This window comes from Chrysoperla carnea, chromosome 3 (assembly GCF_905475395.1).
Source record: "Chrysoperla carnea chromosome 3, inChrCarn1.1, whole genome shotgun sequence".
Lineage (NCBI taxonomy): Eukaryota > Metazoa > Arthropoda > Insecta > Neuroptera > Chrysopidae > Chrysoperla > Chrysoperla carnea.
This window is the reverse complement of record NC_058339.1, coordinates 29,998,745-30,014,612: the sequence shown is the minus strand read 5'-3', so window position 1 is coordinate 30,014,612 and position 15,868 is coordinate 29,998,745. Positions and strand designations below refer to the sequence as shown.

Genomic DNA, 15,868 nt, shown 5'->3' with positions numbered 1-15,868 from the left:
CCTAGATGGCTCACGCTGGCCCTGGCTGTGTGCTATAACTGTTTTTTTAATTTTCCATAGAAACAATTTTTTATATTATTGCGATAAGTTTATTAATATAATTTTATTTATTTTTTAATTATTTTAAAACACTATATTTACCTTTATAATATTATAAATAAAATGTCTAGCAGTGACCAAGACGCTACTCATCTGAGTGGTACCGAGAGCAATCCAAAATCAATTTTAAAAGATAGTAAAGATACATTAAAATCATCATCATTTAAATTTGGCTATCCAAAGGGCACTGAATCAAAAGTGACTCCATTTGTAAGATGAATTTTAATTTATCTACTAACATGCAAGAGTTTATTAACAAATAAATTGTTATTTAGTTAATGCGATGGTCTTATGGTGTTAATACAAAAGTTTCGGCAATTAATTTAAGTACCTCAACTAAGAAATTAGTTTATTATGCTTGTGCTCATGCAGCCATAATATATGATTATGGTCACAACGACATGAAAATGTTGCAAGGGCATGTAAGAAATTTTAAAAATGTATAAATTATATTTGACAACGGGGATGTGGCTATCCCCGTATTAGTGGCAGCAATGATATGATGCTGCCTCCAATTTATAGACAAAATTGTTTATTCAAACTTTTGCTTGGAGTGTTTATCTTTACCCATTCATATATCTTGTTAATGGGTATTTCTTCCGCTTGATAGGTACACTCTGCAAGGATATGGCACTAAAAATGAAAACTTTAAGGCTGGGTTCTCAGAGTAGACTCCCAGTCAATTTTACCGTCTAGATTGAATCGATCAGTATGAAATTATTTTTGCCCAGCTGGGCATTTTGTCCAGGTGATTGGTGGGCATTTGATTCAGCTCTTTCGAATTTTTAGGCGAGAGGAAACTGCCATTAAACGCCTCTCCCAATTGGCAACGTTTTTGATGTGTCATGCAAAAGATGAAAAAGGCTTGTCGTAGGTGAATCCACTCTGACTAACCATCTTTATAATTTTCTCACCACGCACAGTTTGAGTATATTAAATTTTTCGGTCTGCCATACGCTTAATAGTCAAATATATTGAAATATTCCCTCTTACGAAGATTAATTGAAATAATTTGTATTTTAGCAAAATGAAATATCCAGCATTTCTGTTGATGAAAGTGGACGTTGGCTTGTTAGTGCTGATAGTGGCGAAGATAATGTTGTTATAGTTTGGGATATTATAACTGGGTAAATTTTCATTACTCTGGGACTTTGGGCATTAAATCCACAGTGTATTATTTGACTTAAAATTATTTTTTTTAGAACAGCCATCAATACCTTATTTAATATACATGAACAATATGCTCCAAAAGTAGTTAGTATTAGTAGAAATGGTAAATATTTAATTACAGTTGGTAATGAAAAACATCCAATTATCAAATTTTGGTTGTGGACATTTGGAAAACGAAAACCGGACGGTATAAATCAATTTTATATTTGTTTATATTTCAATTTACAGTTTTGTTCACTTAATTCACAGCTGAATATCGATGTCAGTCTTCTGTTGGTATTGTAAAACATTGTAGTTGGAATTTAAATTATACAGAACATTTTGCAATTACATTTGAAAATAATGTTATTTTTGGAACTTGGGTAATTTTTATTTTTGATTAAATATGTAAAGCTTAAGAATGATAGGCAACTTTAAAGTCATTTTAGTAATGTACATTATTAGAAAATCTAAAGTACGTACTTGTAGATTTTCTTTTAGCCAAAGTACACTACAGCATCAGTTTATCTAGTTAGAGTTGAACATTTTAAAGTTAGCTAAATCGACTTCCTGTTTGAAGTTGATTAATTTTTTTTTAAAGGATAACGATACATTGAAAATACACGAGCCTACATACAAAAATCCAAAAAATGGTATTATAACCCAATCCACATATTTATTAGAATCGTACAAAGTATGTTCAGCTACTCTAAATGGTTTTCTAATTATATGGAGTAATAAAATCTATAACACCGGCGGATTCGAAAGTAATTTGCAATTACCTAAGAGTAACAATAAACAATATATTAAATCAATTAAAGTTTGTGAATATCCTATTAATACAATTTGTGGCGTAACCGGGTAAGAATCATTGAAAGAATTTTTACGTAATTTAGTAAAATTAGTTACTTAGATTAAGTAACTGACATGACAAACAAAAATGCTTCTATACATTAGTTAAGGACAACAACCTGCGGTCTACATTGGATCGGGGAAAGATAAATTTAAAGCTTTCAAACAAAGAAAAAGTGAATAACTCTTCTAGGTCAAATTATACCGTTTTTAATGTGTATTTTTAGATATATAGTAACAGGCGACGCAAATGGGAAAATTCATTTTTATGATACAGCCTTAAAATTAGTATTTTACTACGATAAATTTAAATTCGATTCAATAATTGGTATTAGTTTTCATGCGGAAACTCCATGTTATGTAATTAGAAAAGAAGGTATTAAATAGTTTTCTATTTAAATTTTATAAGAAAAATTCATATTCAACAATTTAAGAAAACTTTTACAGATGAAAAACTTGAACAAGTATGTCCCGCTGTTAGTGACCCACCTTGTAATAAACCCGGACATGTAACTGAAGTTGTTAACATAATGAGAGTGTTATCAGATTATACATTGGATAGGAAACTTTTTATTGTTCCAGATTTTTTGGTGTGTAAGTATTATTTTCGAATGAACCAATTTTTCTTCGCCAATAGCAAAATTTTCCATTTCTCCACCTTTGAAACTTTTATCAAAATCAGTACATATAGAATTTTCTGATTTCTAAAATGAGTAAGTAGTTTTAGAAATTTTATGACTTTATATTATTTTAAGTAACAACAACTGGTGCAATGGACTTGGTGCATTTTACAAAAGGAACCTTAGAGAGTCTAACTCCAAGTGCAAGAGGCATAATAACTGCAATTACGACTCATACTTCTAAGTAAGTATTTATTTATATTTAATTTTAATAACTTGAATGTCCACTGATCAAATTTTGGCAAATAAGTCTTGGTCTTACAGGGTTGTGTCTTTATTCTTGGTTGCTATGCGGTCTTGGATTGGTCTTGTCGAAGTGATAACTACAGTAGAACCTCGATAACTTAAACCTCGGTAACATAAAAACCTCTGTTACTTCAAAAAATACTATGTTCCCTTCCCATCAGAGCCCAAAACCTCTATAACTTAAAATACGCAACCTCTATAACTTAAATAAATAATCTCTGTATAGGCCCTCAGTAACTACATAGAAACATGTACATACCTCTATATTAACTAGGGTACATAGAAACATGTGCGTACCTCTATATTAACCTTTACCTAACATAGACCCTTGATAACTTAAAACCTCTATAACTTAAAATATTTTGCGTTTCCCTTAGACTTTAACTTATCGAGGTTCTACTGTATATTGGTCTTGTTCTTGGTCCTAAAAAATTTCAAGAACAAGTTCAAGATTGCAAGACCGAGACTTTTGTTCATCACTATAAATGATCTCCAAAAAGCGAATACATAACAATAGTGACAAATGATTTAAGGTACATCGCACATCGCGAAAAAATTTTCTACACCATTCGCTATTTGATGAGCTATACCGGCCATAAATTTTCGGTATTCTTCGAATTAATTAAACTATAAGAAAAAAAAATTAATTAAACTTTGAATATTAATAGAAATATCATGCTAACGGGTAACAATTATGGTGACCTAGTTATGTACGATATGAATGCGCATCTTGTTGTTGGCGAAAATGCTGTAACCATTTTAACAGACGAAGATCATAAAAGCTTGACTGATGTTAATGATACAATCTATATTACAGCTTTAAAATTCTCTGCTGAAGGTATAATATTTCACATTAATACATCTACAAGTCTCTTTTTAAGCGATAAATATACGTTCCTGAGAAATTCGTTTAGGAAAAATTTGATGTGGACACTAGATGATTGTCTTATATAAGCTTCCAGAGAATAGTTAAAATGAACATTTTAAAAGAAATCTAACAATTAAAATTTGTGCTAAAAGTTCGCCAAAGAATACCTTTTAGTACCATAATAACTGAATCTTCGGGTTCTATTCTTCCTCACTGTTGAGCTTAAACGTCCGACATAATTAATATCTAGTAGCTACTATCTAGTAAGGCTATAATTAATAAAATAATACTATTAAAGGATACCATCTTGCTTGTGGTTTAAAATGTGGATGTGTTTGGATGATAAATTCTTGCACTTTAGAATGTTTAACAGATAAACCTTTCAATCATTGTAAAACACCTATTATCAAAATATGTTTTTCAAGTGATACCATGTTTATGGCATATTATGTAAGTTTTCTTTTCTTTTTTAAATTTAATTGCAGGATCCTTTTTATCCACATATGAACAGGTATATCTAAGGTGACACATTTAAGTTTATTTGATTTTGGCAAACCCACTCACATCTATTCAACTCATTATTTTTAATCTACTCAACAATGGCTCGTCAAATTACTGGGAAAAACCGTAATATATTTACGTTTTTACGAATTCTAGTAATGTCTATTTAAAGTCTTTCAATTTTTATAGGTATAGATTGGTTTTGAAATAATTCATATACATTTCTACTACTTTTTAGGATACAACAAATAAAGTATGCTTATATCACTTTGAAAAAACAACAATGGCATGGAAATTCCTTGGTAAAATACGACCACATTATAAAAAAATTACAGACTTAATATTTAGCATGGAAAATGATGAGAAAACTCAGTTACCAAATTTATTTTCAATTAGTTATGACCGTTATTTAGTTCGATACGATATCGAAAATAGGTATATAATTTTCTATTTTAATATTTCAAGCGGGGAAAATGATAAGGTAACTTTCGTTTAAAATATATTCCTTGAGCCTATACAACTTATGCATGATATATAGTTCAAAATGTTTTTAAACATACTAGAGATTTCTTTAAGTGAGTTTAAGCTGGAATGGATGACGCCAGAAGGTTTCAAGTTTGTTTGTTTTTCTGCTATTAGTATGATAGAGTAGCAAAACAAGGTTTACTATACGCCAACGAGACATAGAAAATATAAAATAATTGATGAATAATTATCGAAATACATAAACCTTCACTATAAAATCAATACCCTCTCAAAATTTCAAACTTCTATTATTAGTGGCTTAGATTCGTTGATATGTCATTTGGGATATTACCTTTTAGATAACTAGTTATGGATAATTTTGAGAATATAGGGAAATCTGAATGTTTTCAAAAAGATAATAGGTATATAATTGATACTAAGCTATTAAAAAATATTTATAGTTTGCAACTTGAGCAGTTAATTATAAAAAGTGCGGAAAGAATCGAGCAAACAGCTATTCCATTATGTGCAGTTTGGTGTCCAGTAAGAAAATTCTTGGATCAAAGATTACTCTTAGCTGCTGACAACACAGTACGTACTTTTTTCTTCCCTAATTTGTATATTCTAAAGTGTACACGGGGAAATGGTTATTAACACTCTATAACTCATTTAAAAATACAGGCGCAAAACTTTAGTAGAGGACTTTTGCTAAAAATAAGTACTTGTTTTTGGTAAACTCAATATAAACAGGATACTTGTATAATGATAATTATTTATCTCTTGTTTTAAGTACAAGTTTAAATATTACGATACAGCTGAAGCAATGATACATGGAACGTATCGTTCACCTACCTTTGGTAATACACCAATACAACGCATGGAGGTAATCATTTTGTTTACATTTTCATTTTCAAAGTACCCTACACGAACCTTAAGGAAATTCGGCTGTGGTTAATTCTTCCAAAAATCGATACTTTAATCTTTAAAGTATATATTAAACGAAGGTCAGAATGGGCTTAAGTCTATCCACAGTTTGTTTTCAGAGTATGGAAGTCCTTAAGAAAATATTACATACAAAAGTTTCGTAGAATGTATGAATTTGTAGATTTTAGTTCTGATATTTAAGCCCCGAAGTCAAATTTCTTTATGTTTCTTCAGGGTATTATTTGTTTGTTTGAGCTTTTTGTCTAATGATTTTTCTAAATATTTCGTAATTATTTGATTTTTATCAATTTTGTTCAGGTAATTCCACAATCAGTCTTTTTAAAATCAAAATCGGAAAATAGGTATTTAGCATTTTCGAATAAATGTCATTTTGGTATCCAAATTTTACCACTTGCAGGAAATCCATACAGTCATACAGCAATGATAGGAAATCCAGATGAGGTAAACAAAATTTTAACGTTTCTATAAAAAGCCTGCCTGATTTTTCCAGCTAAATAGGTTCATAGTGTTCATAGTGTAGTCTATGGGGTAGGTAATTATTTGAACAGATATTGATACTTGTCGGAAGTTTGAATATCAATTTGGGAGCATTTATAAAAATAAAACACGTTAAAAGCATTTTCTCCAATACGAAACAATTACCTTTCCCATTCGACCCGACTAGGCATAATTTATCAAACAATAAGACTAATGTTTATTTTATTTTTAATTAAGCTTATTGATATGGCTTTAAGTGCTGATGGAAAATTTTTGATAACCCTTAGTAAAGACAGTACATTTGTTTTCCAATGGTCCTTAAATCCTAGGTATGAAAAGAAATATTGGATTGACGGAAAAAACTTTATTCCTTTTGAAAGTTAGAGAGCCAGGAAAATTATAAAATCTTTATTTAAGTCACCGCCATGTACTCGTAACCAGATGACATGGCGGTTCAATTAACATTATTTCAGAGTTGCTACTCCATTTCAACAAATGACAGGAGGCAGAATAAGTAATTTTCCGTCAAGAAACTCAACATTAGAGAGTCTAATACTACTTCATTCGATTTTTCATTCAGAGCGTGTGATGTTATGGAAAGAATTGGTGGCACAGGTTTAGATCCGTACTATTCATTAATTGAGGGCGGCCGCAACGGATGGTTGTTTCATGAAATGGAAGATCTATTCTATTACATGCAAATATTAACTCAAGGCGAGGACACGGCTACCAGCCGTGTGGTATCAAATAAAATTAAAATAGGTCAATTGCCAGATTTAATGCGTGCTTGTGGATTTTATCCTACCGAATTTGAGGTAAGATACCACGAATTTGAACTAGAATATTGAATCAAGTAACTTCAGCGAAAATAATACTAGCTTAGCGGGAGATTACTAGGGAAAGCAGAATTTAGAAGATAAACAAACATAAAACTTATTATATATATGTACACATACTACGTCTAAATATTATATACAGTAGAGTTTTTATGAACTTGACAATAGGTAATGGCCTTACTGCCTTTTAATACTTAATTTTTTTAAGGTTGAAAATATGTTGGTTGAAGCAAAGTATAAAGATTATAATATAAATAAGAAAGAAAATATTGAAATTGATTTTGTTGATTTTGTTAAACTATACATAAATCATAAGCCAACATTTAATATAAGCATTCAAGAATTACAGGATGCTTTCTCAGAATTAGCTAAAATGGGACCTGGTCCAAAAATGCGAACAATTATTCAGCGTTACGATTTTATTGAAATTTTAACCAAATTAGGTAATGTAAATATGGTAGCACAAAAATTATTGATGTTTTGAGCTGAAATGAATTATCATGTCAAAGCAGTGGCTGTACAAAATACCACATTCTATTTAAAAAGCAATTGAGCTAGGGATTGAAATTACCCCTTCCAATAGGAGCAGGGATTTAATGCTCAATCGATAGAACACGCAAAATTATCAATTTTCACATTCGGTTTGCCAAAAAAAGGACTTTTACAATTTTTTTAGGCGGTGTAACGGATGGTTTGACTGACCCTATATAAAAGATATAGCCAATTTATCAACTTGCCCAAAAATAGGATATAAACGCCTAAAATGTACACAATAAGGGATCGGGTTAAATTTTTTTTAATCACTTCGGATGAAGAATTCTCATTTCACGAATAGAAAAGTGAAAAGTTGGTTTTTAAAAATCTTTACTAGTATGTAAGATATGAACGTTTAAAATTCCTAATTAAACAAAGAGGAAGATACCCACAAGTGATGTCATACGTGAGTATCGCCATAAAGATTCCATATAAAACTTTGTTTTGCTAGAAGGAGATGGGCAACAACTTTGAAAGCAATCTTTGATTGCTTATAACTTCTTCGTTTTTTTATCAATTTTAATTTCGTTTCAAAATTTTGTCATTGTTTCTAGTATAGTTTTACATTTTTATGAGTAATATGACCAATTCGACATCAGGATTATCCTCTATTAAAATTTGGTATTGCAAGCTCTGGCACTAAAAGTGGCATTTGACTCCCTTTATAATCTGCCGACTTACTTGTAGGGTAATCATAAAACGTGTGCCTTGTCAGCCTACACACAATCAAAATAAAGAAATGGGAACCTTTGGTATCCTTGAATACCAAAGGTTCCCTTTGATGTTTTTTGTACCTCCATAGGTGAATGTTTTTCAATACCGGCTGTTAAGAAATTCTTATCAATTTTATTGCATTATCAAGAAGTGGAAAATAATCCAACAGTCTCAAATGATGAACATATTGAAAACATTGATTTTATACCGGATTTAATTACATTTAAAATATTATTAGAAGATATTCTGGGTATTGATTTAAAAGCAAATTTTCCAAATATGTTCCTGGAGGAAGCACAACCAGAAGGCTCATTTGAGTCAAGATATGATGGATCAAATGATATAATTTTTGTTAATCCTAATATTAAAGAAAAATCTAAACCATAAAGTATACATGTTTTTATAAATAAAAAATAAATATTTCATTCTGCTAAAGATTCTTTTTCTTTAGTACTTAGGTGATGAATCTGTTGCATTTTTCCATCTTTCATAACATAGTTTATTAGAAAATATTAAAGATGTTGTCTTTTCAATTAAGAAACAATTCTAATAAACAAAAAGTGAAAACTTTTAATTTTAATCTAAATTTTAACCGTGAATCCGCTACAAATTTATTACATATATTTAAGTTAAAAAAATATGCTGATTAGGTAGAGGCGGTTATTTCCACATTTGACATATTAATTTTGTAACAATAAATATTACCTATATATAGAAAATTACAATAATTATCATAAAAATTAGAAAATGGATATTATGTGTAGAATGTAGATGTAATTAGATGATAAACAAACTTTTGTTTTTATTTAAGTATATTAAGTATCATCAATAACATAATTTACCATTACATATTAATTAAACATTTAAAAACAGGAAAATGTAAGATCCTAATTTTATAACACGGGAAAATTGTTTTAATGCTTTAATAATATTGCAACCGTACTATCTTATAGGTTTACCGTAACCAGTAATTATTTTATAATTAACTGTTTGATATAAAGTTATTGTTTTTCTACCATGTTTATGAAATATATCAAAGTGTGCTAAGTTTAGTCCCAAGTTTGTAACGCTTAAAAATATTGATACTATGAACAAAATTTTAGTATGGGTGTTCATAAAATCACCTAATTAGTACATTTCCGTCTGTCTGTCTGTTTGTCTGTCTGTAGTTTGTCGTCTGTCCGTCTGTCATCACGATTACTCAAAAACGGAAAGAGATATAAAGCTGAAATTTTTTTAGCGTACTAAGTACGTAAAAAGTGAGGTCCAGTTTGAAGAAAAGAATAATCTTTGATAATTTGTTTTATGAAAATGAACAATATGATTTTTCATGAAAATAAAAAAACATTTTTTTTTTTATAAATCAATAAAAATTCTTATATATTTAAAATTTTGTTTTATATTTTTAGATTTTCTATCCTATTTTTTCTTTCAGAACAAAATTATCAATTAATTAATTATTCAGTAAAGGTAAGTATTAAGTTAATTGTAGTAACAAATAAGACGAATGGTTGTGTGGTTATAGCACTTGCCTGTGAAACCAAGGTACGCTGGTTCGAATCCTGGTGTGGTAAACATTTTTACCTTTTTTACTAAATAAATTTTTCTGATGTTAAAAATTTTCCACTCTTTTTATAGTTTTAATTATCTATATAACCCGCCCTCTTGCTATAAATAACGTAAGTTATGCATATGTCATAAATCACTATTCTGTCAGGGGGTGTGACTTTAAATAATCATAAATAAATTATATATTATATTTATTTATATATTATATATTATATTATTGATGACTATAATATGTCAAAAGTGGAGTACTGGCTAGCCCAGTCGCCTCCGGTTACAGAGTACCTCGGTTCGTATCTAGCATTGTACCGATAAATTTTTAATTAAAAAAGTTATTATGCCAAGAGAATGTTTTTTTTTTTTTAGATAACTGTTATGAGAATCAAAAGCGACAAATCAGTAAGAGAGCGAGATATATTTTATGTTATTTTAATTCCCACTCCCTGACAGAAGAGTGATTTATGACATAAGTAGGAAAGTGGGTGAAAAACATGTTCTCCTATTACAAAATCTTATAAAATTTCATTTAACAAGAATAAATTTTAGCATGTACAAACAAAAAAGCACGTAAAATAAGTATTTTTTAACACATTGTAATAGGCGAATATGTTATAAAAAAATGAGATAAAATATAAATAATATAACATATTCTCCTGTTACAAAATTTCAAATTTTGTTGTTCCAACTAGCGATTTTTTAATTTTATAAATACAAATTTTAATATTTTGTAATAGGAGAATATGAGTGAGATAAACTATGACATGTTCTCCTATTAAAAAGTTTTAAATTTTAGCATAACAACATGATTTTAAATGATTGATTTATGATTATTTAAAGTCCCACCCCCTGACAGAATAGTGATTTATGACATATGCATAACTGACGTTATTTATAGCAAGAGGGCGGGTTATATAGATAATTAAAACTATAAAAAGGGTGGAAAATTTTTAACATCGGGAAAAATTCATTTAATTAAACAGTAAAAATGTTAACCACACCAGGATACGAACCAGCGCACCTTTGGTTTACAGACAGGTGCTACAACCACAAAACCATTCGTCTTATTTACTATTATATAATTAACTTAATACTTACCTTTACTAAATAATTAATTAATTGATAATTTTCTGAAAGAAAAAATTGGATAGAAAATCTAAAAAAAAAACAAAATTTTAAATATATAAGTTTTTATTTGTTTATAACAAAAAACTATGTTTTAAATTTTCATGAAAAATCATATTGTTCATTTTCATAAAACAAATTAACAGAGATTATTCTCTTCTTATTAAAGTTTTTATGTAAAATAAGTAAAATTCTATCACTTTTATATAATATTAATAATAATATTAATAATGACAATAAAGGGTGCCCTATTTTATGACAGATCCTCAAAGGCTGGGGACACCCTTTATTGTTAATATTATTATTATTATTATTATATATAATAATAATAATAAAAATAAATTATTATTATAAAATATAATAATAAGTTTAGAAGTTACGAGCGTACGGATGAATATGCATACATATCTAGCCCTCGTCGTCATCGGGGTAATAAATACAAATACCTAAATAAATGTTGAGTAAAACGGATATTTAAATAAATTATGTGTTTGACTAATTAATTAGTAATAATTAAGTCCTATAGATTACCAGTGCAAGTAATGTGTTCATTGACCAAAGCTAATTTAATTGATTTCTTAATTATTTATTTGCAATAAAAATATTTATATTATGTTGTTAATAATATTAGAAGATCTACAAATATTTTGTAAAAAAAAATTTCTTAAAAAAAAAAAAAAAATTTATAAGAAAAGAACTCTGTTAATTTGTTTTATGAAAATGAACAATATGATTTTTCATGAAAATATAAAACATATTTTTTTTCTTATAAATAAATAAAAATTCTTATATATTTAAAATTTTGAAAAAAATCCTATTTTTTCTTTCAGAACAAAATTATCAATTAATTAATTATTTAGTTAAGGTAAGTATTCAGTTAATTATATAATAATAAATAATACGAATGGTTGTGTGGTTATAGCACTTGCCTATGAAACAAAGGTACGCTGGTTCGTATCCTAGTGTGGTTAACATTTTTACTGTTTAATTAAATGAATTTTTCCTGATGTTAAAAATTTTCCACTCTTTTTATAGTTTTAATTATCTATATAACCCGCCCTCTTGCTATAAATAACGTCAGTTATGCATATGTCATAAATCACTATTCTGTCAGGGGGTGGGACTTTAAATAATCATAAATCATTCATTTAAAATCATGTTGTTATGCTAAAATTTAAAACTTTTATATAGGAGAACATGTCATATAGTGTATCTCACTCATATTCTCCTATTACAAAATATTAAAAATATGTACAAAAATGGCTTATTATACTAAAATTTAAAACTTTTTAATAGGAGAACATGTCATATAGTTTATCTCACTCATATTCTCCTATTACAAAATATTAAAATTTGTATTTATAAATTTTAAAAATCGTTCAAAATTTGAAATTTTGTAACAGGAGAATATGTTATATTATATTTTACCTCACTTTTTATAACATATTCGCCTATTACAAAATGTTAAAATATACTTATTTTGCATGCTTTTTTGTTTGTAGATGCTAAAATTTATTCTTGTTAAATGAAATTTTATAAGATTTTGTAATAGGAGAACATGTTTTTTCACCCACTTTCCTACTTATGTCATAAATCACTCTTCTGTCAGGGGGTGGGAATTAAAATAATATAAAATATTTCTCGCTCTCTTACTGATTTGTCGCTTTGGGTTCTCATAACAGTTATCTAAAAAAAATGACATTTTCTCGGCACAATAGCTTTTTTAATTAAAAATTTATCGGTACAATGCTAGATACGAACCGAGGTACTCTGTAACCGGAGGCGACTGGGCTAGCCAGTACTCCACTTTTGACTTATTATAGTTATCAATAATATAATAATATACATACCTTTTACTCACCATTTTCAATAAACTTATTGTCTTAAACTTAGTATATATATTTCTTACCTATAAATGAATAATTGTAGTTATATTTTGTTACAAATTACAATTACAAAGTTCTGTTTGATATTCCTGAAATCGATGTAAAGGATAAAAGATAAAGGTATAATATTGACTAATAATAATTAAACCAGAAAAGTTGATAAAAACCATATTTTATTATATATTATTGTACATATTTCACTTAAAATAAATATAAATGAATGATGATTATTTTTATTCAGTATAAAATCATTTTTCGGGATAACATTTTCATTTTTTCTAAATTTTCAACAATTTTATCATTAAATTCTTTTTATCAGTTCTTTGTTAAGTTTAATTTTGAATTTTGTTAAACAACTATTTTTACAAATTTAACGTTAGATTTAAATTAATAATAATTAATATTATTCATTATAATAAATAATTATTATAAAGAATAATATAAAAGATGATTAAATTTCATATTAAAATTGAAAGTGTTTTATAAAATTATTATTTTAATAAAACCAAAAGCTTTTTTTTACCGATGTGAAAATTATATATACAAATAGGATTCAATTAACGGAAACCACAAAATTTTTATAATCTAAATATAATATTATAAAAAGATAATATTAATTATTTCATAAGACATACTGTCATTTATAAGTTTTTTCTAAAAATTTTATATTTTTCCCATGATCCTGTGTCGTATTATGACAAAGCATTGACGTTTCCAATAAAATGAAGAATATTTAAAATAAATAATAGTTTAAAAAACTAAAAAACAGGCTTTTTTAACTAGCTGAACTAAATTGTTTTAAATTCAAAAAAATCATTTTATCGTAAAAAAGCATGGAGTGCCAAATTTCAATCATTGTAAACATTTTATAGACAGATATTGGTAAAAGTTAAGTCATTATAAAATATCCTAAAAAGCACCCAACGCTTTTTTACATTAAAATAATATTTTTTGCATTTAAAGGAATTATTTTCTATCTTTTAATTCAGCTAGTTACAAAATCGTGTTTTTTAGTTTTTTAAACTATTATTTATTTTGTGTTTATTAGTTTTTTTTAGAATTTTATTTATTTATAAAAAATTCAGTAAAAATATGGTGGGAGCGCAAATAAATGTACATATTTTTAGATATAACAGTCGCGAATTCTGAAAATCTTGATCAAGATAATCAAATAAACTTATTAAATAATTGTATTGTCATCCAGGGCTATAGTCCTTGATGTTATTGGGACTATATAGATATTGTAAGAACATATAGCGCTGTTTTTGTAAATGACGCTGTTTTTGTAACTCCGCAATATCATCTTTCCATTTTATTCATAATTTATATGTCCGCGGCTCTTTGCGTATACTTTTGAAGTAACAAAAAAAATTTTAATTCCCTAAAAGGTTCTAGATATTTATATTAAATATTTATAGATTTGATATTTTAAATTCAGGTTTGCATATATCGATTATGAAATAACTATCACCGGTATGAGTTACCTCTTCTTATTAGAAAGGAGCACATTTGTCAAGGTAAAATAAAAATTGTTTTATTAAATCTTAAAATATAGAAAATTCAAATTTCTTCAGTAAAATTAATTACCCAATTTTATACGAAAGGGATACGAATTTATATGTACATGATTTTAATTTATGTAAATGATTTTAATTGACTTACGACACTGGGATGTAATTATAATCGGTCAACTAATCACCCTTGTAAAGTGAAATAAAATATTGTAATAATTATAATCAAATAATATTAATAGTTTTTAAATAATTTCACTTCCTTTAAAAGAAATTAGTCACGTAAAATGTTATAAATAATGTGTAAAATTTGTTTACTTCACCTCTTTTGTTTTCACTATGATTGTTATCACAAACCAATCAATGAACTTCAAGTTTCGAAGAACACAACGTTGAAGTTTGGAAAAACATTATTTTTCCAGAATTTTAGGTACAAATAAAATAAACTTAAAACATTTCAGTACATACATAGTATTTAAGGAATTAACAATGTTAGTTTTTTATTTACTAACCTAGTTTGCTATAGTTTCTGGAATGGGATAAAACTACTAAGCTATAAAATAAGTTATTTCTATAGTTCCTTAGAATGGATTGATTCCTTAACTTGCTGCAAATTTCCCGTCGATTATTGGCACAGAAATATTTTTGAGATAAGTGTAGATAGTGATAAAAGCTAATTTTTACTTTGGAAAAGTATCTAATTCGTTTAGAAAGATTAAGGTGACTTTGTGAATATTAAATTTGGTAAAATCAGTTTACATTCTGAAATGGTGCGCTTTCAATGAATACGAAAATAGCTGTTAGCTATGGGAAAGTTGATGGTATTTGATGAAGAATTACATTTTTAGTTGACTTAAAATACAGCGTGTTCTATTTAAGTTACACATTACCATTTGAGCAAAAAGAAAAATGAAAAAATTACACATGAAGCTGGAACACGAACCCGGGTCCTTTAGATATTCGGCCTATAACGTAATCAACCCCGTCACTTTTGTTCTATGTGAATGGTTCAAATTATATGTAACATCTTCGTGTCTATCTTGTATTCATATGTTTGTGTATACAGAACACACAAACGTTTCACACTGCTATATAAGTCATACAAATTACATATTTTTCTTATGAAACTATAAATGTAAACATTTAGTTTCATAATACAAATATGTATGTTAGTTATTACCGTTTAAAATTTGTAATTATTTAGTCATAATTTTGAGCAACCTGTATACGTAATTCAATAAGCTTCCATGCATCTCAGAAACAAAATTTTCTTAAAATAAAACAGTTTTGCCATACATATTACGTTTAATTATTAAACGTATAAATGAATCAGGCGCAGGGAAGCTAGACGATATATCATAATCCTAATATAGCTTTGAAGTTAACTGCACTTCCACCATTTTTCAAGTCTGATTTG

At 27.6% G+C, this 15,868-nt stretch overlaps 1 protein-coding gene across 1 annotated transcript; it reads left to right on the top strand.

Annotated features, from left to right (window-relative positions):
* Positions 1-377: 377 nt before the first annotated feature.
* Positions 378-8,753, top strand: LOC123295976 (cilia- and flagella-associated protein 251-like). Its single transcript, XM_044877437.1, has 18 exons — positions 378-521; positions 1,123-1,226; positions 1,302-1,456; positions 1,519-1,613; positions 1,850-2,109; positions 2,328-2,476; positions 2,548-2,694; positions 2,856-2,964; positions 3,695-3,864; positions 4,193-4,344; positions 4,634-4,830; positions 5,322-5,451; positions 5,651-5,743; positions 6,103-6,246; positions 6,520-6,611; positions 6,863-7,097; positions 7,468-7,561; positions 8,605-8,753. The coding sequence occupies exons 1-18, from the start codon at positions 378-380 to the stop codon at positions 8,751-8,753; spliced, it is 2,619 nt and encodes an 872-aa protein (XP_044733372.1).
* Positions 8,754-15,868: the final 7,115 nt, after the last annotated feature.